This window comes from Solenopsis invicta, chromosome 3, assembly GCF_016802725.1.
Source record: "Solenopsis invicta isolate M01_SB chromosome 3, UNIL_Sinv_3.0, whole genome shotgun sequence".
In the NCBI taxonomy this organism is placed as follows: domain Eukaryota; kingdom Metazoa; phylum Arthropoda; class Insecta; order Hymenoptera; family Formicidae; genus Solenopsis; species Solenopsis invicta.
Window position 1 is genome coordinate 23,655,575 of NC_052666.1, and position 27,126 is coordinate 23,682,700.

The 27,126-nt window shown below is 33.1% G+C and overlaps 4 protein-coding genes across 5 annotated transcripts in view; 1 reads left to right on the forward strand and 3 right to left on the reverse strand.

Moving 5' to 3' along the window:
• Positions 1 to 258: 258 nt before the first annotated feature.
• Positions 259 to 1,620, reverse strand: LOC120357429 (DDB1- and CUL4-associated factor 8-like). The gene is made up of 5 exons (XM_039447633.1): positions 1,615 to 1,620; positions 1,354 to 1,536; positions 1,080 to 1,233; positions 443 to 588; positions 259 to 345 (listed from the first exon to the last, which is right to left on the reverse strand). The coding sequence occupies exons 1-5, from the start codon at positions 1,618 to 1,620 to the stop codon at positions 259 to 261; spliced, it is 576 nt and encodes a 191-aa protein (XP_039303567.1).
• On the reverse strand, positions 1,613 to 2,720 carry LOC120357430. Its single transcript, XM_039447635.1, has 4 exons — positions 2,675 to 2,720; positions 2,256 to 2,485; positions 1,980 to 2,129; positions 1,613 to 1,867 (listed from the first exon to the last, which is right to left on the reverse strand). Exons 1-4 carry the CDS (start codon positions 2,718 to 2,720, stop codon positions 1,649 to 1,651), a joined length of 645 nt encoding a protein of 214 aa, XP_039303569.1. The 3' UTR covers positions 1,613 to 1,648.
• A 9,902-nt stretch (positions 2,721 to 12,622) lies between these two features.
• Positions 12,623 to 19,950, reverse strand: LOC105201019. The gene is made up of 9 exons (XM_011168849.3): positions 17,974 to 19,950; positions 16,390 to 16,440; positions 16,056 to 16,313; positions 15,732 to 15,800; positions 15,595 to 15,657; positions 15,408 to 15,530; positions 15,231 to 15,290; positions 15,056 to 15,124; positions 12,623 to 14,922 (listed from the first exon to the last, which is right to left on the reverse strand). Exons 1-9 carry the CDS (start codon positions 19,300 to 19,302, stop codon positions 14,362 to 14,364), a joined length of 2,583 nt encoding a protein of 860 aa, XP_011167151.1. The 5' UTR covers positions 19,303 to 19,950; the 3' UTR covers positions 12,623 to 14,361.
• Positions 19,951 to 20,062: 112 nt separating this feature from the next.
• Positions 20,063 to 27,126, forward strand: part of LOC105201020 — a 43,586-nt gene continuing 36,522 nt past the window's right edge. For both annotated transcript variants that reach the window (XM_011168854.3, XM_011168853.3), the window contains exon 1: positions 20,063 to 20,262. In XM_011168854.3, the coding sequence (XP_011167156.1) occupies positions 20,100 to 20,262 (163 nt within the window). In that variant the 5' untranslated portion in view covers positions 20,063 to 20,099. The remainder of the gene's footprint in view (positions 20,263 to 27,126) is intronic.

The window sequence follows — 27,126 nt, forward strand, 5'->3', positions numbered from 1 at the left end:
TTTTAACTTATAATAAACGACTCAGGATCCATTTAACACTACAAATACTTTGAAGCATTCGTAGTGCTAATAAATAGATCTCAAATCTGATTTGATTAGGAGACCAATTTTTTCATTACTTTTTATAAAAGATTAAATTTAAGAAAAGGAAAAAGATGACATTGTATAATTATGTAATAATAACGTATAATTATAACATGATATGATTGTATATGTAATTCTGTGTAAAGAATACTAAATATTAATATAATCGTAATTTCAGAAAGGTTGCCAGATTCCGATATGTCTATGCGAATGTTGCGTCGCAAGTACAGGCAAATGCGGATGCCCTTCCAAGCAATTTACCTATAATTAAATAAAAAAAAATAAAAAAACTTTTTACTCTCTCCTAAAAAAGGATTTGTTCATTAGATTTATAAAGTGGAAAACTCATTAGTCTTACATGTATGCCATTGCTTTTTATGTAGTTTACTAGAGTCCCCATATTCTTTTCCCAAATGAATATATTACCCGACTCGGATCCAGATACGACATATTCGCTTTTAGGTCCGAAGAACTTGACTCCTTCTTCTGCAATTAAGCGATAGACTACAATGTAACATGATCACGTATTAATAAATTGAATTTATTTAGGGCATTGCTTTCTGACATACTGGTAAATTTTTTAAAAGAGAATATGGAAAGTATTATAGGGTCGTTGCACCAGTCGCTGAACAGTCGCTAATGAAATAATAAGACTTCGAAATAATATAGTAGAATGCAACATTAATTGATAATGTTGAAATCTAATTTTTTTGGAGATTTTATTAAAATGTAATTTTTTATTTGAAAATGTAATTGTCCAAATTCTTATTTGTTCATTAACTGGTGCAGTGACCCTATTAGAGAAATTTTTAAAATAATTTTCCAGCACGTAAAAATAAAAAAAATATAAAAGAATTTTGTTATCAAATATTGTTGAATTATGTTTCTCTATTGTGCAACGTTCAAAAGAGATGAATCTTCTAAGAATTGAAAATTAAAAAACTTAAAGGCGAGGATAAAAAATGCAACATGATTTTATTTTACGTATGCCATACCACAGACGTTATTAAAATAGTTCTTATATTTATGAACTTCTCTAGTATTTGACGACTTCAATATATCGAATAGATATATGTTCTTCTTATATGTTGCGAGAATTTCCGTTCCATTGTAATTATAAAGGCAACAAGAGTATTCATTGTATTCGTCCTAAAATATTTGTAAATATGTAAAATTAAACATGGGTAAAAAGAACAACTATATTACTTTATTGCTTTAAGAATTGTTAAACTAAGCAATAAAATTGCGATACATGTAAATGCAACGTACCATATTATGTGGAAATAATTGAAGAACCGGCCTCACAACATTTCGACGATCGTACACCCGCACGTAATAGGTAACACCGCTGACGCAAAATTCATTACTGTTAAAAGGATTTGAATCTATATGGGTCAGAGGTACCGTTAATGGGCCTTCCTTTACTATAAATAACCTGTAAAAAAAGTATGTCTAATATAAAAAATCTATTACGCTAATAATTGATATTATAGATGTGCTGTAGGTTATAGGCACGAAAGATAAAGATACAAACATATAATTTGAAATTTTTAATCAATATAACTTACTTATGTATTTCTTTCTGTCGAATATCGATGGAGAACACTTTTGCTCTCCGAGTAGCACAAAGAATCACATGAGGCGTTTCATCATGAACCACAGTGAATCTGCTTCTTACATTAAACATCGTCAATCTCTCCAATACATTGCGCTTAACGTGAACTAAAAATATTTCTCCTCTAAAGTTAGAAAGAACCAAGGAGTTTGTGTCGAACCATTTGATCTAAAGACGTACAATTTACAAGAATTAATTATCAAAACAATGCAATACAACAGTATTCAAAATAATTACTTCAGACTATTCCAATTACAGCGTTTTAATAAAAAATACTCACTCGAAATATATATTCGGCCTCGCCGCCTTTTACGCAAGTCAAAAGCGCTCTTTCCCTAGCAGTCCAATTCCAAATAAGAATTTTATTGTAAGAGGTATTTACTAATAAATTTCCTTTTTTATTGAAGTTTAACGAACGCACTTCATACATCTATAAATAATAGTTGAATGTCGATAAATATCAATAAGTAATAATACAAGAATAGCCTAATAATCAGTGCAATTTATGTATAAATACTACGTATTTTAATATATTCAATATATTTATAAAATTTACCTCGTTATCAGTAAGATTATACTTAAGCTCGAGCTGCCGTACTCCTTGTAAGGAACCAAAGAACCTTCTTTGAGGTAATAGATTTCTACCTAATTGGCAATTTATCACTTCAGAAAGAATATTCCATTTACTTCTAGGTACTTCCAATTCTATTCTGTGAGTTTCTGAACTTCTATTCGATAATCTGTTCTGAAGTAGCTCTCTTTTAGTATTGGCAGATGTAACATTTCCTAAAATTGTAATTATTATTTTTATGCATGTAGTTTACATATAATTATACATATAAATATCATATACAATCATTTAATAATTAGTTTGTGTCTATTTTCAATAAAGCTTTTTAAGTACAATTAAAAATTTATAAACAAAGAAAGTATGTTATTGTTACCATTTCTGCATAACAAAATAATAATAATTACTTTTATCCATGATGGAATTCGTGTTATTTTGCATAATTCTCGACATGATGTGATTATCAAATTTAATTGTGTTCGAGATGATTGAATTTTTCAAAGAATTTGATTTTTCGGTAGTCAAAAAAAGCGAGAAAACACGTAGCTCTTCTTTGATCTGTAATTAGAATGTAAATAGAAATTCGTAGAAAAGGAAAGCAGTACTTTTTGGCATGTTTATTAACAAAGAACGGATTCAGTTTTGATTGACGTACATAAGAAAGTGTTTGAAATATAGGTATGACATACGATGGTAATGTCAAAGTAACTCATTTCTAGGGGTTGATAAAGTAATTAATACAACTTATTTAAAATAAAAAATATGCGTTTTAAATAAAAATTTTAAATATAAAATATTTTTTTATGATTTGAATGTACATAAAGTATTTTCACATTTTTAGCTATAACTATTATATTATACATATGGTATATAAATATCTTCAATAGAATCTCTCATTGGCTTTAATTAAAATCAGACTCTCAAAATTCGCGCTCTTTTGGTCTTACGATAAGGCCATAGGAAAATAACCTTTCCAACGGTGCAGACAATGGTAAGTTATGTTAAACATAATAAACATCCGTCTTACGGTTGGATAGCTGTCTAAACATTGCATAGTTACATTTTCAACTTGAAAGTATTGCACACATTTTTAGTTACGCAACGTTAGTACTCAATTAGATCCCTTATTATCTTCAGCTTCAAAAGAAGAAAAACTTTTTGACACAAAGTCATCTCGAGGAGTGGCAGATGTCAATGTATAATATTATCAGCATTATTGTTGTGTTTTTTTTGTCTTTAAGAAAAATATATTGCATATGTAATTTGTTTTCTCTTTTGGTACTCATCGTAATTTAAAATAAGAATAAAAACAGCTTTTAACCCTTTCGAGTGCTACGAGTGCTCTCTTCACGCTTCCGCTGAACAAGATGCCATAGCAAAAGTGTATACATTGTGTTTGGATTTATGTCTTACTTGTACAAAAGTTACTTTGACGATGCTTTTTGGAAGAAAAAAAATTTTCGTTAAAAGAGGACATTTATATGTTGTATATGAATGGTATCTTACAGCATGGTCAATACAGCATTTTTATCTTTGGGTTGAAGATTGATAAAACCGTTAACGGGATTAGGCAGTCAAAAATAAAGCTCTTCTTTATGAGTTAATTGCAAAGAAATAAAAGCGCACACACATACATACACACACACGCGCGCGCGCGCGCGCGCGTACATGCGTGTATGTTTAATACATGTTAACAATAAATATTTGTGTAAAAGGGTAAATTTAGATGTGCTTTTATTTTTTTAGAATTGACTCATAAAAAAGAGCTTTATTTTTAAGCGATTTGACTGTCTAATTCCCTTAAATCTCTTTGATACACTAGTTTTTGATTTTCGATTTTTGATAAAGAAAGCCTAATCCAATCGAAGTTAACCAGCAATAAAAGCTTATTTAAAATAAGTTTCAAGATAAACAGAGCAAAACAAACTCTGGGTTACAATGCAATTTACTTTTTTCGTATACGAACTCCTTTACATCAAATGCTTGCAGACGTTTCAATTTCTTAACGAAGTTATTCTCAGTGCGGAATAATGCGTAAATTTGAACGGTGTGTACTAAAATTTGTTTCTTCAATTCTTTCTATGTCATGTTGGATTACTGCAGAAAAATGTTTTGATCTCATAAGATGCACTGTTAAAAATCGGCAGCAGAATTTAATATAATTAATATAATGTAACGATAGCAAATTTCAAGCAGGCACATTAAAAACATTTAATGTACCTTTAATGTATATTTAATGTTGTCAAAAGTGCACTAAAAGTGCATTGTTTTCATGCACACAATTTTCAGTTATAGATACATTAAATTTAATGTGTAATTTAAAAATATATTGAATTTCATGAAATTTTTAATAGTGTGTGTTGGCCGACTCGCACCCTAACAGATATTTACAACGATTGATTATAAAACTATGTAACCTGTCAAGTATTAAAGTAATCGGCATTAAGTGTTAAAACTGTCAGACTAGTGTCAAGAGATTAAAATGAAGAAAATAGAACGAAAAAAAATAAAGTAAAAAAACAAATAATGAACGAATCCGATGAGTCAAATTATAAAATGTAAGAAATGAAATTATATAAAAATACCTTGTTCTGGACGAAATCTAGCTGGTTGACCACGGCAACAGTAAGATTACCAATTGGGATAAAAAGATGATTGAGTTGAGAAAGAAGTCAAAATATTCGGACAGAAAAAGCAGAGAGGGGACCCCTATAAGAGTGGGGTAAAGGTTGAGGATGAGAAAGTACTGGTTCTGTAACTGATCCATGTCGCTTTGCTTATTAAGTCGTTATCTCTTTATGTAAATTAATTCAGTCATTTTTATAAAGGATGGTTTGTTATTCAAAAATTTTGATTCCTTTCCAATCGAATTCATAATTTGCATGTAACCTATGCTCTGATACAATTGAAGGAAATTTACATTTTTTATTAATGTCCGAAATATGCTCTTTAATTCTCGTGCTAAGTAATCTTTTCGTTTGGTCTATATAAGATATCTTTCAATCGCGACATAGGGCCCAAGGGCATCTTTGCCTGTCATTGTATATTATTTCAACATATTCGGAATCGAAAAGACATGCGTTAAATTAATGTCTTTCGTAATTGGTGTTAGGCTTTCCGAAATCGATTTAATACATGAGACTGTGAAGGACTTGATTTTTTTGCCGGAGTATCATCACTTACAACATCATTGGTCTCTTACATTTTTTCCACTGTGTCATGAGAAAGATGTTTTAATCTGTTCCTAAAGGTTAAGAAAATGACCTTTAGCGGGCATCCATTATTTAATAAAATTTCTATTGTTTTCTTGAGGTTTTTTTCATGAAACCGTGTCTGTAAGTTTAATCATCTTGTCAAGTAAATCTGTAACTACTCCTCTTTTGTGACACAGCGGATGGTTCGAATTAAAATTCAGATACTTTAGAACAAATAGGCTTCTTATAATAATTGAATAAAATCTCTCAGTTCTCACGATTACCATGACGTCCAGAAAACTAATGTGGTTGTTTTCTTTAATCTCCATAATAAATTAAAGGCGATTATGGAAAGAGTTAAATGTAATTTTGATATATTGTCGAGCATGTTTGATGAGTTTGCCATATGTAAATGATAAAAATATCATTTACATATTTAAATAGAACTGAATATGGAAAAGGCATCCACTCCATCACATTAACTCCTTTCAACTCGTGGAGAACCAAGTCGGCTATAATCGGGGACAACGGAGAGCCCATCGAGGTGTCAAAAATCTGTTTATAAAATTTCTTAATAAATGTGAGAAAATTTAAACGAATGGCAATTAAAAATTTGTCTTTTGGAATTGTGGTACTATTGCCAAGAGAGCTAATTCTATTGGCATATTAGTAAATTTACTATGTAATTACTACGTAATTACGAAACCACGTCTAACGATATTCGTGTATAATTAGCATCAAATGGTCTACCATTAAACTTGGTCAACCAAATGGTAACTGTTTTTTACGTGGCCGCTGAAAGTTAATACTACCCATAATAATCTTATGTAGAAAAACAGCCAGTTTATAAAAAGGCCTTAATAGATGATATAAATATCCGAAGAGGATTATTAGATTTGTAGATTTTTGGTAACCTATAGGCCTTCGATATAAACCCGTCAATAATTAACAATCTTCTATAAATATGATAATTGATGTAGCCTTTTTTTCGATCTCATTAGCAATAAATAAGTATCAGTCGGCAATCTTTTTGTAGGATTAACATCTGAAAGACTATAAGTTTTAACATCCGACAGAATAATTTTTAATTTTGACATGTATATATTTATTTTTAATGCCACATTATTCGAGATTTAATTGGCTTTGATGAATAAAATATTCGCATGGTCATTTATACCGAACGCATACTTTCCGATTCTCAACCAGTTACCCCACTCTTAAGGCTCTCCCTTTCCTTCTATCCGAAGATTTTGACTTCTTTCTCCTCTCGATCATCTTTTTATCTTTAACTTTCTATCGATTATCTTACTGTTGTAGTGGTCAATCAGTGTGACCCTGCTTGTCTGGATAAGGGTCAACGAGAAAATTTTATAAAATATTTGTAAAAAAGAACAGGCTATTCCAGCATAGTATTTTTATCCCTTTTATATCGCGGATTGTAAGTGTACATAAATCACATGCGATTCTTTATAATTATTTTATAACCAACAGATGATGCAAGGCGTATCGTGACCCGCTGCAAGATCCTCTTGGTAATTATTGCCAAAGAAGATCGCTTTAGCCGTGACACAGCTAACACCGTCGAGTCAATTCCACGTGGCGAAATCGAGCCACATGATAATTATGCGCGCGGATGTCTGTGCATCTCGCGGCGCGGTCCCCGGAATGCCCTGTTTCAACAAGGTGCATCTATTCAACTGTGTTGTTTGTTCCAGTTTGCGATTTCGCAAACGCGACTGTCCGTAACCCGTCGGATCATTTCCAGCGACGTGACGCGATTTCTCGCCCCGTAGGTGTCGCGCGAGGCTCCAAATGCCACCGAGTCGCAATCGTGGACGATTAGCAAATAGAAATCGTCGGTCGAAGATACAGACCGATCGAAGGTTTCGTTAAAAGGGCAATGTTAAATAAAAATTTCGATCGAACAGGTGCGATGGGTGATTGCGCGTACGCATAAATTGAACGCAGAGCGTCGCTTTGACATGAGGCTGTGTTCTCATTATTGAGTATTCTATGCGTAATATGATAATGTGTTTCTGATTCGATCGAACACATGGGACGATATCGAGATAATCTTTTTTCTGTATTTTTTTTTTTTTTTAGTACAATTCCGAGATTCTAGACCACGGTGATCTACTCTTGGAAGACTCTTAGGTAAGATCGGCGGACGATCCTTCGAGGCCTCGCGGCGTCTGAATGGAGGTCAATAGATTTCTGCGTGATCCATTTACACTAGGCGGGCAATCACGCACATTTCGCAAGCTATAAATTCTCACAATGCAAAATAGCGCGATACTACAAGTTGCACGAGATTAGAGGAAATCAATAGCGTAAATATCATGCTCGCCAGTAGTAACGAGCAAAATGTGTTTGGATTAACATTGTTTATCATCTATTTCTTGCTGTGTATAATGCAAGATATAATATGTCGATATTCTGCTTAATTGAGCGTTTAACGTACTCAGGATATGATCATTTTAACGTTTCTCCGGAGCGCGGCAAACGTTCCAGTTACTGCGAATTATTCAGCAACGTGTGTCTACCAGCACAAAAGTGATTTTTCAGGTTTGTACAGCCGATAGGGTAACCGACTAGCATTAATCAGGCTTACCTGTTGTTCGCACGTCGTGTCAATGACCTGCCTATGACAAGGATGAAAGTGGCTCCCGTTTTAATTTTATGTACGAAAGAACGTGACGTAAGCTTAATCTTAACTCGATGGGGATATGACCCAATTCTATTGATTGACGTTTATGCCTAATTATTTGCACTTGCAAAAATGAAATTGCATCGAAATGGAAACCACATGAGATTTCTTTTATGATTTATTACGTGATTGATTGCACAATTAAAAACTACAATAAAAACACGGCATGAGTAAAATTAATATTACAATTAAAGTATTTGAATTTGCGGGAAAGAGCAAATAGAGAGAGTTTCTGTAACATTATATAAAATGTTTCACCTATTTTTAAATAAGGATTTTATTGAGATGAAATATGAAATCGGCTGTCTTGCGTAATATGAATGAGAGTATGTACCTGCATGCGACTGGAATGTCTGTCATCTCTTGGCAAAGCATTACGAGGGTCAACTAACGACCTCGAGTCTACGAAAAATTTCACTTTCTTTGGTGATAGAAAGTGGCTACGGCCTTCGATGTTATTTTGCGATCTTTAACCGGCTGCTGGACCTTTTATGCGTTTTTGCACAAACTAATAAATGGGAAATTACTTTATATTTTTCTACTCCTTTTCTTTTTCTCTCATAAATTTAATATTTATTTAACCTTGCCCTCGTTCTGTTTGAGTCTATTTGATTTAAAATCTGTTTTATCTTCTAATATTTTATTAAAAATTTTTTTCTCTACCTTCTAATGACTTTGTCTTTAATGTAAGACTTCTTTTCTATGAAAATCTTTTATTTTTCAAAATTTTTTACTCAAACGATATAATTGTATAGTGAATTTATAAAATACTAAAAAGCTAGGTTAAAAATACTTTTTTGCTTTTTCCTTTTCTTTTTTAATTATTATGTTCGTGTCATTTGTTTGCGATTTATTGCTGTTAGTTTTTCTAAAAGTTGCTGCTTCATCGAAAGCTAGGTCCAAGACTTTTATGGACAATTTGTCAATATTATAATCGTACTTCCAGAAGATGCACTATGACAGTTCTGGCGCCTTGGCATTACCGGAAGAGAATGATCTTCCGTATAATTCTAGAAGGATTCAGAGGTCAAATAAAGTGAAACGTGCTTTCACTCGAAACAGCAATCGAGAAAATCAATACGACACGATCTTTCGGAACGTAACGGGAGCTTGACAAAATGAGAGGCGAGATGGCACGAGAATAGACTTTTTGTTGGAATCGTGATATTTTTCACTCAGTGTAGTTGTAATTTGTACTTGCAATTAAAATGTAATTAACCGATTTATAAGTACAACTAAAAATTTAGTTCTTGATAATTATAATAAATTTCTCATTATAATAAATAATTAAAATTTTTTATTTGTTTTAAAATAAATCTTACACATTAATCAAGTAAAATTTTAATTAATAAAATGAATCGATTAAAATAAATTGATGTAATTGTATATGTTTGTCGCAAACGTACTGGAGCACGTTGGAGTGAGTAAGAGTATGTTGGAACATGCGAGAGAGAGAGAGAGAGAGAGAGAGACTCGAACAAACTTTTATAAATCAAAATTATCACTTTTGAATCACTAAATCAATATTTGCATGTTTTGAATGGAACAGAATCGGGATAAGTTTCAGTAATAATTTATTGAGCTTTAGCGACTTTCTTTTAAAGTAATACTACTGTGTCCAAAAAGTAAGGTGACATTGCATTTATTTCGAAAATTCTTTATTTATTCTTGCAAATCAATTTCGTCCCCTTCAAAGTAATCCCCCCCCTGATATAATACACTTATTCCAACGGATTTTCCAATCTTCGAAACAGTTGTAATAATCGATTTCAGGAATGGCCTTTAGCTTCTTCTTCGCAGCGGCTTGAATCTCTTCTATCGACTCGAAACGGTGATTCGTGATTTTTTAACCAAAAACTCGACTAATATCGTTCCACAACCACCGTATTCACCTGATTTGGCTCCATGCGACTTCTGGCTATTCAGCAAACTCAAGCAAGTCGATAGAAGAGATTCAAGCCGCTGCGAAGAAGGAGCTAAAGGCCATTCCTGAAATCGATTATTACAACTGTTTCGAAGATTGGAAAATCCGTTGGAATAAGTGTATTATATCAGGGGGGGATTACTTTGAAGGGGACGAAATTGATTTGCAAGAATAAATAAAGAATTTTCGAAATAAATGCAATGTCACCTTACTTTTTGGACACAGTAGTAAGTGTCGGAAATGTTGTTTACCACTTTGTTTTTATGAGCTATAAATAATATCTCTGCAACAATAATTGCACAGCGGTTAAGCTATGTGCAGAAATGGAGTTTTTACACATAACAGATGTTACAAAAAAATTTAATATTATTCAACACTAATATCATTTTGAATGTTTACTCTCAAATTTAAGTGTAGCATTCATTATATGTATATTTACATAACATACATATAACAAATAAAATAATTTATCGATTATTATTTTAAATATTGAATATTTATCGAATATTATTTTAAATATTTTTTAATATGATAAATATGTTCTTTGAATTAGTAATAGTTCGTAAAAGATTATAGATATTTTTAAAATATGATTAAAAATTAATAATTAGTAATTATTAATTTTTAATCATATTTTACTATTTTTTCAACTATTTGATTTATTTTAATAATCTATTACATTAATCGTGATTATACTTATCATTAATTTTTAATCGATTAATTTAATTAGGCTAAAACTTAATTAACTAATTATACAAAATTGTTTAACAATTAATTTTATTAATTGATTACATAGGTCTTAATTATATATGCTTTAAATTTTTTATCTATTATTTTACTTAACAAATAAGTTAATTGATTAATGCTGAACACTTATAAAGTTTCGAGTTATTTATTTTCATTGTGACGTGTATTCCATTCTTAATTTTATAGATTATACAAAATGAATACGAAATACTTTTCCTTAACAAAAATTGTTTACAAGATCATGATATGATATGTATACCAATAAAAGAAAAAAATTATTTAGAAGTATAAAATAAATGGAGAATTATTTTGTAAAGGCTAATTAAATTAATTAATTACAACAATTAATTGTAAGGATTCGAACTTATTTTATCGTATAAAGAACGTCTCTTACATTAATGTAATAAGGCTATGAAAGTCTTCCAAAAATATGTTAATCATATATGCAAAGTTCAGGAAACGAATGCGACTAATTAAGAATTTTCACTTCCGTTGATATAACAGCTTCGGCTAGTTTGCATATTTTATTATTTATGTGATCAGTATCGAAGTGAAATCGTCGGATTCAGACGCATCAATTAATAAAATCCGCGTTATTTCGTGACGCAAGTGCGAATCTATGCAGACAAAAGAAGATGTTACGAAACTCCTGTTGAAAGCGTGTCGCCGCTAAGGTTATCTGGGGATCGATTTGAGGAGGTAAAGAAGACAAAAGTCGGATTCTTTGAATGGGGGGCGAGAAATTTTAGTATTGCGCGGACTTTCATTTCGAAGAATAGATATCGATTTATTACTGCGGGGCAATTAAATTGATGTTGACGCAACGTTACGAGCACAGATCCGCATCCCGGATGCTAGATGTGCTTAATTTAACGTTAAATAAAATATGTACGATGTTAATAATATTTCTTCATGTAAAACGTTGAATCGTTAAAGAGAGCAAAGCATGATGCTCATGAAGGATATAACAGGTCGATAAATGAGAGCACAAGGTGCTGGTTTGCACGGATTGCGTAAACCTGTCAATCCGTAATACTGAGGGACGACGTTTGACCTGTCGACTGTGTGTTTCAGAGGTAACAGAGACGGAGCCAGGAAATCACGGGAGAGAAAAAGAGGACAAATCCCGGTGAAACCGTGCTCTAGTGTTGCAGAACGTCTCATTGAAACTGTCGGCCTATGCAAATTACCGGCTTTCATGGGGCCCCGAGTAATTTCCAAGGATCGATGTGTTTCTTTGAAACTGTTCGAACACGATACGACACGTTACGTTTGAAATAGCTCGCAGGGATCGCCAAATTATTATCTCGGTGATGATTAATAGCCGTGCCGACGATGTGAAAGGGATAGAAGATACAAACTATGACATCGCTTACTAGTAAAATAAATCGTTAATAGCATCGCTTAGAGACAATCACGTAACTCATCGCGCAGGTATCCGTATCAAGTATCCGGGATATTTAATATCTATCAGCTCGTCGTAAAATCTGTCTATATAATTTCGTTCACGCCGTTTCGCGCTAATCCAGTTGAACTGGTTTTCTTCATCATCATCAGCCATGTACGCGCTCCTTTGTTTAGAACCCAAGTCGAGTTGAGTCCTATAAAATGTCGTAAAAACTACATACGAAGAAATTGGTTGCGTCCAAGAATGCGAAATGTTCCGTTTCTTCCGGGTGTTAGGTCCTCGCGCGTGTCCCGGACGCGCATACGCGGATACGCGGGACCAGATCCGGGTAATGCGTAAGCATACGCAAGCAATCAGTTTTTTTTTAAGTACGTTTTTATACGCCTATACTAGCATGTGCCGTATGAAACAAATGCGAGGTCTCTTTCCGCGTAAAAGAGCTAACGCTTCCTTTTCGCCAGATGTGTCATAAGTATTACGTCGCAGTTATTTTCCAATTGACAAGAGTACATTTATGGATGTACTCGTATGCATCGCATCTCTCAAAGAATTACCGAAAATATAAAAATTTCATAGGAATTATTACATTTAAGTATTATTATATTCAAGTAAGACGATTGTTGTACATAGATGAAATAGGATAAGAAATAATAAGCATGCAGCTGTTCGAATTAGAAAATTTTAGCCGCTGGCTAATGAATAATTTTGTGACAAAGGCAATCACGTGATCACTTTTATCCCTCAAACAACCGGTTCGAGCGGCTCGTGAAATCGTGTCTTACGTCATTATAAGCCAAATTATTTGTTAGATTTAACGGAGATTATACATGACGCAGTGAATTAAGAGAGAGAAGTTGATTTACCACTAAAAAAAAAGCAATATGTATTTTATATAAGCGATACAGAGCAAATGATATGGATTTGTACAAATGCACTACTAATAATCGCAAATGTATGTATTGACGAATCACAACGTGTACTCAACGGTTACACGAGAAATACATTTCTAATTTCGTAATTACGACAATCCAGTATTAAATCAGTATTGAGCAAGTGACAATAAATATAAAACTATTTGAAACGTAATAAACCTACATGACTAAACAAACTTATCTGCAAAATCGGATAAACGCAATCATGGTGAGTTCACCGTGATCGCCGTAGAAAAGGGAAGATCGCTTCTATGTACGAAATCACACGATTGGTTATTTGCGCACGCTCGTTAGATAAGTATCTAACTATCATAATATCTTAGATAACTATCATAAATCGCAATAATCAAGTTTCAGAATCTAAGGCGGATTTACCAATCAATCATTATTAATTATATCATTCTTTGCAACTTTGCAGGATGCATTCACAACCCAAATTTTTTTTGTCGTTGATTAGAAAGAAAATAAAGAAACCTGAAAAGCTTACAGTTTTTACATTTTGATAACTTTTAGTTGGTATCGTACAGCCAAGGAGTTCTTAATTAATTCTAATTAAAATAAAATCATGTCCAAGACGCTTAGCATTGACAGTAGATAGATACTGATAATAATTATAAAAAATAACTGCAAATAATTTCGATTAGTAAGAATAAATAAATTTTATTTTATTTATACATATTTATTAATAATTATATTTTGTAATTGATGTTCGAATACAATATTCAATCGTTAAAAGGGCGAATGGCGAGGTGTTTGTACATGTATGTTGCACGAAATTATTCACAGTTAGCCACAAGATTATTCACAGGAAATAACAATTTAAATAAGGTGAAAACGAAAGTTCAGAACAATCTCAACGATGACGTGACAGCCGTCCTTGCGCGACTAAGATTATTCTGCAATTATTGTGTCATACAGAACCCACATGATCTCGATTGTATCAATGAGTTCGTTATTGCGAAAACCATCACTGGGATTTACCAGAGAGGTCATGAACCGATTCCGTAGTCATGACAGCTGCACTTAAATGTAGTCTTTTCAAATAGATTTTACGTAAAAAAAAATCCAAGAAGTAATCCTAAGAATTTCTATGGTTTCTTATTATGAAGTACACTTTATCTATCGGAAATGATTTTATGAATACCGATAAAGTAATAAACTGCAGGCGGAATGATATGTAATTCACATTTTCTTTTGCTGCCGTGTTCGTCTTTGCGTGTATGACGTGTACGAAGAGCTCGCCGGCGGAGATGCAGCGTAAGAAGGTTTGGGCGCCGCTACGTAAGTCGGATGATATGTGTGTGGATAAGTCGCATGTGTGGGTGGACCATACGTGGGTGTTTCTTGTGATGTTTTTGATGAGGCAGAGGCTGACTGCTTTGAGCTCCCCTCCGACGACGTGCCTGATAGACTTGCACTGGAGGTCGACGACGTGGCCGATAGCTTCAGGAAAGCGCCTAAGATAGTCTGTATCGGCTCGGTAAGGACTGATTTAGTAGGTTTGTAGCTATAATCAGGGTAGGCTTGATAATGGTCGTAGGTTGTGGATGTGTGATATGGGTCATTGTTGCCATATCTATTAACGTTACTATTGTTCCGAGCACCATAACCGTATGGAGTACCATAACCGTAACCGTAACCCTTCTTCTGTTGGGATCCAGCACTAGCACCAGCGAGTACGCCTTGCACAATCGAGCTTACTAGAGATTTCACATCCGAATCACCTGCCGCAAGAGCGGATTCCTGAAAATTAGAAATAATAAGGAAGTTTTCGTTTAATTTTAGAAAATAGAAAATATAAATAGAAGAAGAGAGTAATAAAAATCATATAAATAATCGTATAGAAGTTTCATGTAGTTAGTTTTATGATGCGTACTTTACTTAGTTTAGCGGTGATACCGGCAACAAGGCCCGACAACACTGATTGTCCATATGGTCCCGTTGGCTAAAATTGACGAGAGCACGAATAGATAAATTAATAATTCAAAATCACAAGTACATATCGTGTGAATATAAATGAACACAGAAAAGCTTGCAAACATATAGATTACCTTGCTTAAAGGTTCAGCCGATGCGCCAAATACAGATGCCGATCCCTGTATGCCGTCGGGCTGAAAGTCCAAATTGATACTTATTCGTTTATATCTTGTATCCGCAAAATTGCATTATTTTCTCTTTTATTGCTAATTCTACAATTTTAAATATAAAGGTAGAAATAAAATTCTTACGCCACTACTGGTACGACTCAGCGGAGCGATCAGAGGACCCGAAAGAGGTCCGCTCAACGGCGCTATTAACTGAACAATTGGTCCTAAAATGGAGCCAGAATCGCTGCCTTGTCCCTCTGGGCCCTGAAGAAATTTTATTATTCAGAGAAGAGATTATAAAAATTACACTCGAAATTAACAAATTTACCTCACTGAGCCTCTGGGAGAGTGGGAGTAGAACCCCAGGAATATCAAATCCGTCTTCCTCTGGCTACAAGAGAACAAATATTTTACCGTTGTATAATTAAATCTCTACGCATAATTTGGAGAATGTATTAATCTTACATCAGAGAGTCCTTCGAGAAGAGGAAGTGCACCTTCAAGCAGCTCTACTATATCAACGTCGGAATTCGGCTAAAATATAATCATAGCTTACTATTTTTCATACTGATTTCACCTCTAATGTTGTATTGCGATATAATGTTTTGTGCAATCAAAAACACGAATACAGAAAATTCACGAGTGCTTAAGCGACCTTTAGATGCTCAGCATTATTGCATAAAGGTTTCGAGTTTATTTTAAATTGCCTAGAGAAATATTGTACAATATTGTTGCAATATTGTTAAGCGTCTAGGGGCCGTTGTAAATTTATTATGTGTGTTATGTTACATCACTAAGATCTTCGAGAATCGGCGCAGCTAACGGTAATAAGTCGAGTATAGCTTGTATAGATCCACCCCCTTCCTCGTCATCCTCTTGTGCTTCTGTTTGCGGTCCTTCGTCATCATTGTTCCCATTATCGATGTCTTCATTATCGGCGTTTTCATTATCGCTGTTTTCATTATTGCTGTTTCCATTACCACTGTTTTCAATATCATCGTTTTCAGTATCACGGACCCCATCATTGTCATTTTTATCATTGTCCTCCTGTGAAATGTTTCACGTTATAAAAACACAAGACATCGTGTTTTTACAGTAAATAAAAAAAGTATAAACTGCATACATTCATTTGTTGCGCTAGAAATATTTGATTGCGTTTTCGATTAGGCAGCGCCTAAAATAAATAATTACATTTTAATTAGCGATACTCTTACATTCTTGGCAAATGGATATAGTTATATAAGTTACTTTGAAAGCGAACGACGATATACAAATATAATGATTTAAACACTACATGTGTGTAAAAAATGTAAAAAAAGAATAAATTATTTTATTACTTGTATTCTTATTACGTAATCAGAATGTCAATCAAGGGCGATTCAACAATTTTAATTGTGCCAATAAATCTGTCCCATAAAGCATCGATTGTTGCGGAATGTTATTAGAAAGATTTCGACATTGTACATTTTATGTGCAAAAATTCCGGAAAAATTCAAAATGTTATATGAATTGTTTCTAAAATGTATTACATACAGTATAAACTTTAAAACACTTGAGCAGAATAAAATGTTATCATGATATTAAAATGATTCTAAAATAATTACTAAGTCACTTTTCGATCGATGATTACGATTCATTTTTGTGTCATTTCGACATTGTTTTGGGTAGGTTATGCAATTCAAAATTCATTGCTTTAAATATATCACTTTTAATTATACGTATTTCAGAAGTGACATTAAAATTTATTATTCAGAGAACTTCGACCGATAATATTTCAAGAAGATTTCAGCTTATTTACTTAGAAAGGTTACAGATTTTTTCAGCAATGTTTTCATAAGGCTTCAAGAATTGCGGTCCAAAGCTGTCTTTAAAATGTTGTAAACATATTTTGCAATTTTTACGAAATGTTTTACCTTATTTAGTTGAAATATTTTTGAAACATCTCTGAAGAATTATGATGCAATATAAGATTTAAGACAAAAAAAAGAGAGAATTTGTTGTTGATTCTCATTTGTGTAATGGATCTCCAACGCGATACTTTATACATATTTATGTTATGCTAAATCATATGTTTACAAGTTGAAAATATTGTGGTCAAGGCAATCAATTGTAAATTTGCAGTTTCACAATTTTTATTTCTAATTATTGTCGTTTTTTTCTGCGTATCTCTTTTAATCAGCTATAAATTTTAACTACTATAACTTTTTTTACGAATCTCGTTTTTATCTCGTCTATTTATCTTTTTTTTGTGTAACGCTATGCGGAATAATTTATCTGAGTTACATATAAAATACAAAAAAAAAAGAGAATTTAATAGCTAAACTAAGATTTTTAAAACGATATTAAAATTCTTAAATGTGGACAAAGCAAATTCTTTTCTCCTTTAAGAATCGTCTATTTAAAGATAAAACTTGATCTCAGCTTTTTATAATAATCCTAAAAAGCGGCTATTATGATTTTTTTTACAATTATGTAAATTATTATGTAAAAATTATTATTTTGCTATTCTTATTATTTTACAGCATTCTTAATAGCAACACATGTTTCTTCTTCCCAATTACAGATTTATAATATTAATATTATATTATTATTAATCTCACAGATGTTTTGTCTAAACATAAATTGTTTAAATTTTTCTAGATATACATTGTTAAAATTAATACATTTATATGCATTTAAAATTGATCACTGCTTGCGACCTACTTACCTCCTCTAAAGCCACTTGTATCTTCTGCGTGTTCGTACCTTTCAAGATAGAGAGTACAGGTGTCGCGACGTTAATCTCCGTGGAATTTTTCGTCAATTTCCGCAAGATACCTAACATTCTCAACAAATCTCCGAGTACGGCCGATTGTTGTTTCACCGACGACTTCTGACTCTTTGCACTCGTCTTTGCGTTCGTCTTTCTGGCGTTCGCTTTTTGACTTTGCTTTTTTTGCTCGCGTACATTTTGTGACTTCTTTTTGTTTTCCGCCTTTTTCACGTTTCCCTGTGTCTTCGTTTCACTCGTATCGGTAATGAAGTCATTGAAAACGTGCCCGGATTCGTTCATAGGTCTGTAGTTGTTTTCGAAGAACGGCAGAAACTCATCCGGAAGATCTGTGTAATCCTGCAGTTGTAACATCGTAGCTGCTGGAAGCTCTTTAGTGATTGTGACCATCGCTTGGAATGGAAAAGTCAACAGAGGTTCACCTATACGCGACATATTCACTTCAGTTAATCCGTTATTCACGGAAAACGGCAACATCTGAGCTCCGAGCTCGTCATTCTGGGTTTTGACGCGAGGATTCGAAGGATTCATCGTATTCTGGAGTTTTGTCGACTTATTGGAGTTGAAAGAATTCTTACCGACAGCATTTTGATTCGATTTAGCGGTATCATCTGTCTGTCTCGGCGGTACTGGAAGATACGCGTTGGCAGGTGGCTGCAAGAAGGCATCAAAATTCCCAAAGGTATCAATCTCACTTTGCTGAAAGAAATTCCCAACGTTGAAGTCCACGTATTGTCCGAAATCAGTCTGTCCATTGATACTCGAGGTAGAAAAACTAGAATGGTCCTGCGGTTTCGGTGTTGTCGTTTGCATTGCTCCTATGGGCAAAGGGAAAGCGACCACTTTGTCATCCGGTCTTTGCATAGGGGGTTCCTTGAGTCTTCGCGCCGGATAGTTCGGCGGGCCCTGTCGTTTCTCATTGACAGGTGCCTTCTTCATCATCATCTCCTTCGATTTTGAGCCTAAATCGTTCATAAAGGGAAGCCGTTTCTCGGCTGTCGGCGAGTTCTTCATAATCGGCGTCAAATTTACCTTTGTCGCCATCAAATTCGACACATATTTAGACCAAGCAACTAAATCTTCCTTCGAGGCGATTTTGAGCGGTAATTGGAATTCCACGATCTTTGGAAAGGTCGAGAAGCCTTGTTCGTTTTGAAGCGGCGAGTTTTTCCTGGATTGCACAGGTGCCGAAGACGCGTGATTGAGTATCACCAAAATCAGAATGCAGTTCGTACGAGACAGTATCCTCGATAACATGAGGAACATCTTGAGAATCGATATTTTTTTCTACAAAGATTATTTCATTCGTAAGCTTTAAAGATTTAAATAAAATTAGCGGACGATCGTGATATCATGATCTACGACGGAAATTAATGTCACATTCTCTTTCTTTTTATACTTCTTATGCTTTTAATTTTGTCGATGCGCTTGATAAACTCGATAATGCAAACTTTAAAATGGCTACAGTGAGTTGTGTAACTTCAGTAATAACGCACTTGAACTTTCGATTTCACACTTCACTCATTACCACGAGCGGAATAATAACCATCCTCTACGAATAGCAATTTGCATGTCGAAATAATTAAGTATGGACAGCTCTTTCGATTTTACTGACGAAACTAGACGCACGCTCGACCTCGGAAGAAAGAGCTCGTAGGACACGAGGATCGTAGTTGAGGAACTGGACAGTTGAATAGAAACATGGTTGCTTTATAGGCTGAGCCTAATCAAAGGTCTGTTTTTTTCCTGATCGCGGAAGTATGCGTTTTTTTCCATGCACCATCAGGATATCGGCTTCGCTAATCATAGTACATCGGACTTAGGGGGGGGCGGTTACGCTCGCTTCCGTCATTGCGTCGTTGTCATCGACGAGGTCTTCCTCTCTCCGACATTTGGATAATTGCATGCACAGGCGGGCGAATATGTAATGCGAAATGTACAACGTGATGACAGGCAGTGAGTGACTTTCGTAAGGGACGCGAGTGCCTTAATCTTGTAAGAGCACGTGGCAATTTTGTAATACTGTAAATGGTGGAATTACTTATTTTCTGGAGCTATGGTAGATGGGTATTACGTTAGACGATGACGATGGCGATGACGGTGACAAATGGACGTTGATTACCGGGCGATTAAGCGATTGCGCATCGAAACTAGTTCACCGGCGTTACCGTATCTTCTTCTTCTTCTTCCGGGTGCTGCAGCCTCATCGATATCAAATGTTATTTCGTAAGACTCGTACTTATTTATGCTATACATTTGTTAGACGTAACCTCAGGCTAATCATTTAGTAACTTGCATCGTTAGCGACTATATTATACGTACGGTAATAACAAGAACTCGTTGAGCCCTCAGGAAGTCTAGAATTCTTTACGAAACAAGAATGCGTTTCACTCCTAGAGTTGGAAATCTACTGGACTGTAAAGAAGAAGAATTCATGAAGAAGATTCAAAGAATTTTCGAAACACACACGGAAAAAATAGTTTTGAAAAAGTGTCTAAAAATTTAGATTAATATAGATCTAAAGATAATTTTGTTGGATCATCTAAATAATTACACTAAAAAAAAAAATGTTTTGTTATAGGTAGATTTCTAGTTGTCAAAAATTTATTGCTATTTTTTGTATCTGCTAAATATTGTTTATCACATATAGAACTTAGACATTTACAGCAACATTTTAGCACTCTTTTTAGAAAATTTAGGTCTATATTGCTAATTAAGCAATTAAATTTTATAGCAAGCATGATTGGCTATAGAAGAAACTTTCTAAATTTTACAGACAGTTCAGATAGATTATGTCTCTGTTATTTAGATTGATTAAGAAGTACTAAATATATGCGATATAACAATATATTTACTAATCATGTACTTACTATATATTTAATTTTTTGCAGTCAAAATATTATGGTTGTACTAGACAAGACATTCTTTTTTTAGTGTATGAAGGACATTCAAATATGCTGAGCAATGCTATAAAAAGTTTAACATTCTAGCAACCAATTTCAGCCTGATATCTAATTATTTTGATGATGCAATAAGATCATTTTTAACTCTGTATATTTTTAAATTTTTTAGCGAAACCGTTCCTTTCATGCGTATGTTTCAGACATACCAAGATAATTCAATTCTTTGAATTAAATCTTAAAATCTAGGGCTTGTTTTCCAATTTCATGGGAAAACCATGTCTCCCCATGTCCAATACTTTCTTATGAAACAGAATCGATTAAGGTAAAATTGTAACAGCGGGGATATTCAGAGATTTATCTTGGTCACGACCGTGAACATGATCTTGAGGTTCTGAGAGGAAACAAAGAGAACGAGTGTCTGTAATGAGCGATGGCATCCCGTTTCTTGTAAGCACAAAGCAAGGACGCGTTCACACCCGCTCACGCTAATGACAGCTCTCACGAGCCGAGTTGAAAGTGGCTGATTTTGCTTAGGGCATGCGAGGTAGAAAGTCACAGTAAAGAGAACCGAGTTGGAAAATTTTACTTTATGAACAATTCACATTGCGAAAATAAGGTAAATAGACTAATTACTGCCAGTGTCCCAAATATTGAAAGTTTGACCTTAAATCAAAATCTTTTTTGAATATATAAATTATTTTTATATATTTTTTTTTATTTAAATTATTACGTAATCTACTTATTGCTGTAACATTTTATTAAAACTTTAATCTTTTATTTAACAAAAATCGTTTAACATACGCTTTCTAGTAATTAAAACATTGTCAGTTAATTACGCTATTTTAATTATATGAAAAGAACGGTTTCGCTGAAGTATCTAAAAATTTAGCTAAAAATATACAGATCTGAAAGTCAAAGTATTAAAATAATTATGAAAGTTTAAGCGTAATAAACATTTGAGAAATGCTGTAAAAAGTTTTCATGTTTTAATACAATTTTCAGATATCGAGGTAAATTTTTAGATATTTTAATAAAATTGTTCTTTTTATGTTAAATATTTCATAACAGTAACTATTATTAATTAAATCACTATGTATTTATATTCCCAAGATATTCCTAAGATATTACGTTCAAACTTGAATTCAAAGATGTATTTACAGGTTAATTCAAATTTTAAATGACACATTTTATTGAAGGAAAAAAAGACTGAAACGATTAATGCAACCAAATAAAATTAGAATATTTAAAAATGCCAAAACTGCATAAATTTATAAACATTTCCAATAAGCAATTTAGATTATTTAAATGAATAAATCAATGAATAAGATAAAAAGTTGAAAAGCGACCGCGACGATCCTTGAATTACAAGAATCATTTGCGAAACACGAAAATACGGCCATGATAAAAACAAGTGAGTGTAAAATGTCAGTTCGGGATATTTCTTCAGAGAAGGTTGTCCGGTTACATTCGGTAACCTTTTACTTTTTCGGCGAAAAAAGGATTGTATGAAACTTCTCAGTATCACAATTTATAATTGGACCATAATTGGACGCAATACCTGAAATGATTTATAAAGAAATCTGATATAGGGATAAATATATAATTATGCAGTATTATTTAGGATAATATATATTTTTACATACACTGTTAAAAATCGTAGCAGAATTTAATGTCGTGTAACAAAAACAAATTTGAAGCATTTACATCAAACGTACATTAAAAGTAATGTAACGTAAATTTAATGTTTTTTCAAAAACGTACTAATTTTCATGCACAAGCTTTTCTGTTATAAATTAAAAATGTACATTACATTTAATGTATAACTTAAAAATACATAAAATTTTATGGCATTTGTAACAATGTATGTATACATGTGTGCAATAATAAAAAAAAGTTATATACAAAAATATTGTATAAAGGTATTAAATATATTGTTCAATAACAAGTGAAAGAAAATTTAAAGAATATTTCTAGATGAGATAAAATAAGATGAAAAATAAAAATAGTAGAATAGTGAAAGTGATTTTGTTCTTTCATTATATATGTTTAAATATTTATATAAAAAGTTTCGAAGATATTTTAATTCCCATACATAAAATTAAAAAACAAAACTTTCATTGAAATGTTATTTTTAATTTTTTAAATTTGAATATTTAAATTTTTATGTAAAATAAGCATAAACATTTGAATATTTAAACGTTTTTCGACTTATTTAGCCTGTTTTATATTTGATATGTGGTAAATACTATACGAGCTGCTTTCACACATATATTTGACTTCATTTAAATTTTTATCTTTTTTATTAGGTCTCTTATTTTTATATTTATAATTACTATTTAATTTTGCTCTCATTTGTTGTCAAATATCTTCTATATAATACCTTTCTCATGTCAAATATAAAATAGGAATGCATTTAAAAAATACAAATATAGATTTTTTTTCTATTTTTTGATTATTATGTATTGTTATTTCATTTGCAAAGAATTACATATTAATTATATACAAATTATGAAATTTGTATTTTTAGCGAACTTACTTCCTAGTAATGTTTAAGTAACTGTATGACACTAATAGCAAGACACGATCAACGACTCGATGTTGTTCAATCGAGCGCGATAAAATCAACGCGGAAAAAAGAATGGAACATACGCGGCCGATAAACTTTCCATTGCACAAATGCACGGTCAGTGTACAGCGTGCTGTCGAACGATTTGCGCGATTCCCAACATCGCGTTTGCAACGTGCTCTTCCGCTCAAGTCTGATAAAACCATAATAATTTTTGCAACATCGGTGAAAAGAGAAATAAAGATCTCAAAACTTAATTTGTGCGAATACATTAATTAAAAAAATAAAACGTAGATAATGCATATATATCTATATCAAAGAAGAATATAGCTTACAGAATGAATTTCATAAATCCTCTCTTCCTCTCTCCCTCTCTCTTTCGGTTGTTTTCTGACCCGAAATTACGATTTTTCAATGGAAAAGCTTGAAAACGATTTCGTAAATCAACGTAGACATCGATGCATTAGAGATTACACGTTTCCGGTATATTTCTCCTCTGTAGTCGCTTATTATTGATAAACTATTGGTAAGTAAGCTATGAAAAAATGAACTTAATGAAAGAAATAAATTGCTATTCAGAGAGGAAATCAGATCAGTCAGAGATGAAGTAAAAACTGGTTTCTCCGCGGCGTATACGTGAACTTATCACCGTTGTCGTTAGTCGCCGATCACCATTTACCTTTCATTCTCCAACGATCGCTGCGACTCGCACGTACGATCTATTCTGTCTAGACTATAATCAGACTGTCCTTAACTCCAGGCGAATATACATCGGCCGCCTCTTCGCCGAGAGAACTCCGTCGTCGCTTAAATCATCGCTTAAAATAAGTGAAAGGCTCTCGGTTTTGTCAACAGGTCTAACGGCGATCTAATTTAACGAAACGTATGTCTCGTATCGGAAATAACTTTTGTGTAACACTAGCGTAAAGTAGTCAGCTATTCTTTTGAACGCTACGTGTTTCACGCGTGGTGTACCGCGGAAATAGCAAAGAGAGAAAGTATCGCGAGTGCGTCATTGAAAATTTATGGCAATTAAATAGATAGCAATTAAAATTTGAGATATTATTGATGCAGATAAAGGTGTCTCCGTCTGGCGAACGTTCACCAAAGCCTTGACGTTAATCGAACTTTCTGTTTCATAGTTTTAATAAGGTGGCTGTCGGTAAAATCGTCGTCATCCAGAGATTTCAAGTTCATCTATACTTTCTAATTCCAAAAGGAGGCCGGGCCGTGCGACGAAATGTTTGCCCGATTACACGATAAAAATGACAATATTATTCACTCGTTAAGACGCTATGGCGTAAAAACTATTTCTGCAAGAGTTTCTTACTGTCTCGACCGAGCGTCGTAAATAAAGTGTTTCCTTGAAGTAAAATCCATGATTTATGTTAACCGGACGCATTGTTGACAATTATTAAAAGCATGATAATCACATCTTTATTATGCGCTGATAGGATCAGCACACGGACGAAGACAGAGCTATGGTTCGTAAATTCAACATTTATTATCAGATTTGATGGTGTTGCAAAAAAAAATTATATCAGACAGCAGTTATATAACTGTTTTAACAAATATTTCTTCCATCTTCACAGATTTGTTTTAAAGAGATGCACATTTTGTATTCGTTTTTTGCACATAGAGCAAAATTATATCTCGCTATTCAAGTTTGACAAGTATAATATTTATAACCAAACAGATTTAATAGTCTAGGAAAGAAATTTATTTCTGTTAAACTTGTGTAACGAACCATAACTTCGCTATCTTTTTTTTCTGTATATGAATGCGAAATGAACACATCTTTAAAAGATCCGCATAGACGGAAAGAATGTTTATTAAGCGATAGGTTAACACAGTCGATCTATGACACGTACGTACGTATATGTTTTTGCGCATGTATGCGGTAAGTGCATATGTAAATTACATTACGGCATCGCACTCGAATGACATACATACGTTTGTCACATGCACTTCGATGACGTCAAACGTCTTTGAGTGATATCAATATTTTCGAGCGGTTTTTTGCTATTTTAAGCGCCGCATAAGGCTGAGGCTGCGCGATTAAAAGTGAGTTGACAAAAATAGATCGGACGACGTCAATTTCACTTTGCTACAAACCCATGTAATCACCCAGACTCTCATTACTCATTTCAGCAATAACGATTCTTGCTGAAATACAGGTGAAAAACAGGCGAAGCTCAATGACCGCTCTTTTCACCCTTTCGCAAATGCGGCGTAATCGATTCGAAGGATCGAACGGCAAAAACGTCGAAACATCCGTTCGAGAGAGAAACCTTTGCACCGCGCTGTGCCAATCAATGATCATTTTCACTTTTACCCCGAACGAAAAAATGCTGAACCGGCACCTATAGCGTCGTCATCATGCGAACGTGTGTCACGTATAATACGTGAAACTTGTATTTTAGATGCAATCGAGTAGCGCACAGAATACGATTGCATGCACCCGGACCCGCGATCGAATGGCTTCATGCAAATCCCAGCAACTGCAAGGTCAACAACATTCGCATTTACAAACTATTCTTTCCGATGACGATAGTCGCTACATTGATAGTTAATTCTTAGCTGAATAATTGGATGCATTGCTATTTTGTCAGCGAAAGTTAAGAAACGCGGTAGTGCGCGGAAAAAAGGCTGAGAGGAAAAGACACAGTTAGAAAATTTGTGTTAATTAAACACAAGATAAATATGTTCAAGAGTGATACAAATATTATGCAAAAAATTAATGCAAAGAATGATTTATTTTGATATAATTTGGAGACAAATTGTGGAAGTTACTTCGGCAGTAAAATTTGGAATTTACATTTTAAAACTAAAACATATTGAAAATAATTTTTATTTAACACGAAATATTCAACCAAGTTATACTAAATTAATATACGAGTATATTGAAAATTTAACACAAAATTCTTAATAATTAACGGCTTTAACAAACATAAAATGTTTTTTTTACAGTGTATAATGGTATTACATTTATTCTTTGATTTACACGGTTCTTTTTATGCGCAGTTTTTTTACTCAATAAATAATACCTTCGTTTACGAGATACTTTTTATACGTGGTCTCTTAGTGTCACGCGATCTCACTTCACTAGGTCAGAAAATACATTTTTCCATGATATTTATTGAAATTATAGAGGAAAATAAGGTAATATGGCATCCATTTTTATTTTATTGAATAACTTGGTTTATAATTAATATTAAATATTTAAACTTGAACGATTATATTCGTCAAAATATTGCTTAACAGGTTCTAGACTCAAAGTAACGAAATATTTATCACTTAGGACGTAATCTATAAAAATATTCACTGCATAATCGGTAGAAGAGAAAAAGTGGTGTGATAATATGGCTAGTCCAAAAATAATTTTTAAAATTTGGTTTAGTTTAAAAAACACATAGAATTTCGTTACAAAATAATATATTTTTAATTTTCTATTGTTTAGATCAGAAACTTTTGAGATATTAGAAATATCATTTTATATGCCTTGATTAATATTAAACAACAAGCATAAAATGATACTACTTAATGTTGCTGAACATCGCTTTCTAAAATAACAGTCTATTTAGCAAAGAAATATTTCGATATAAAAATTTTGCTTAAAAA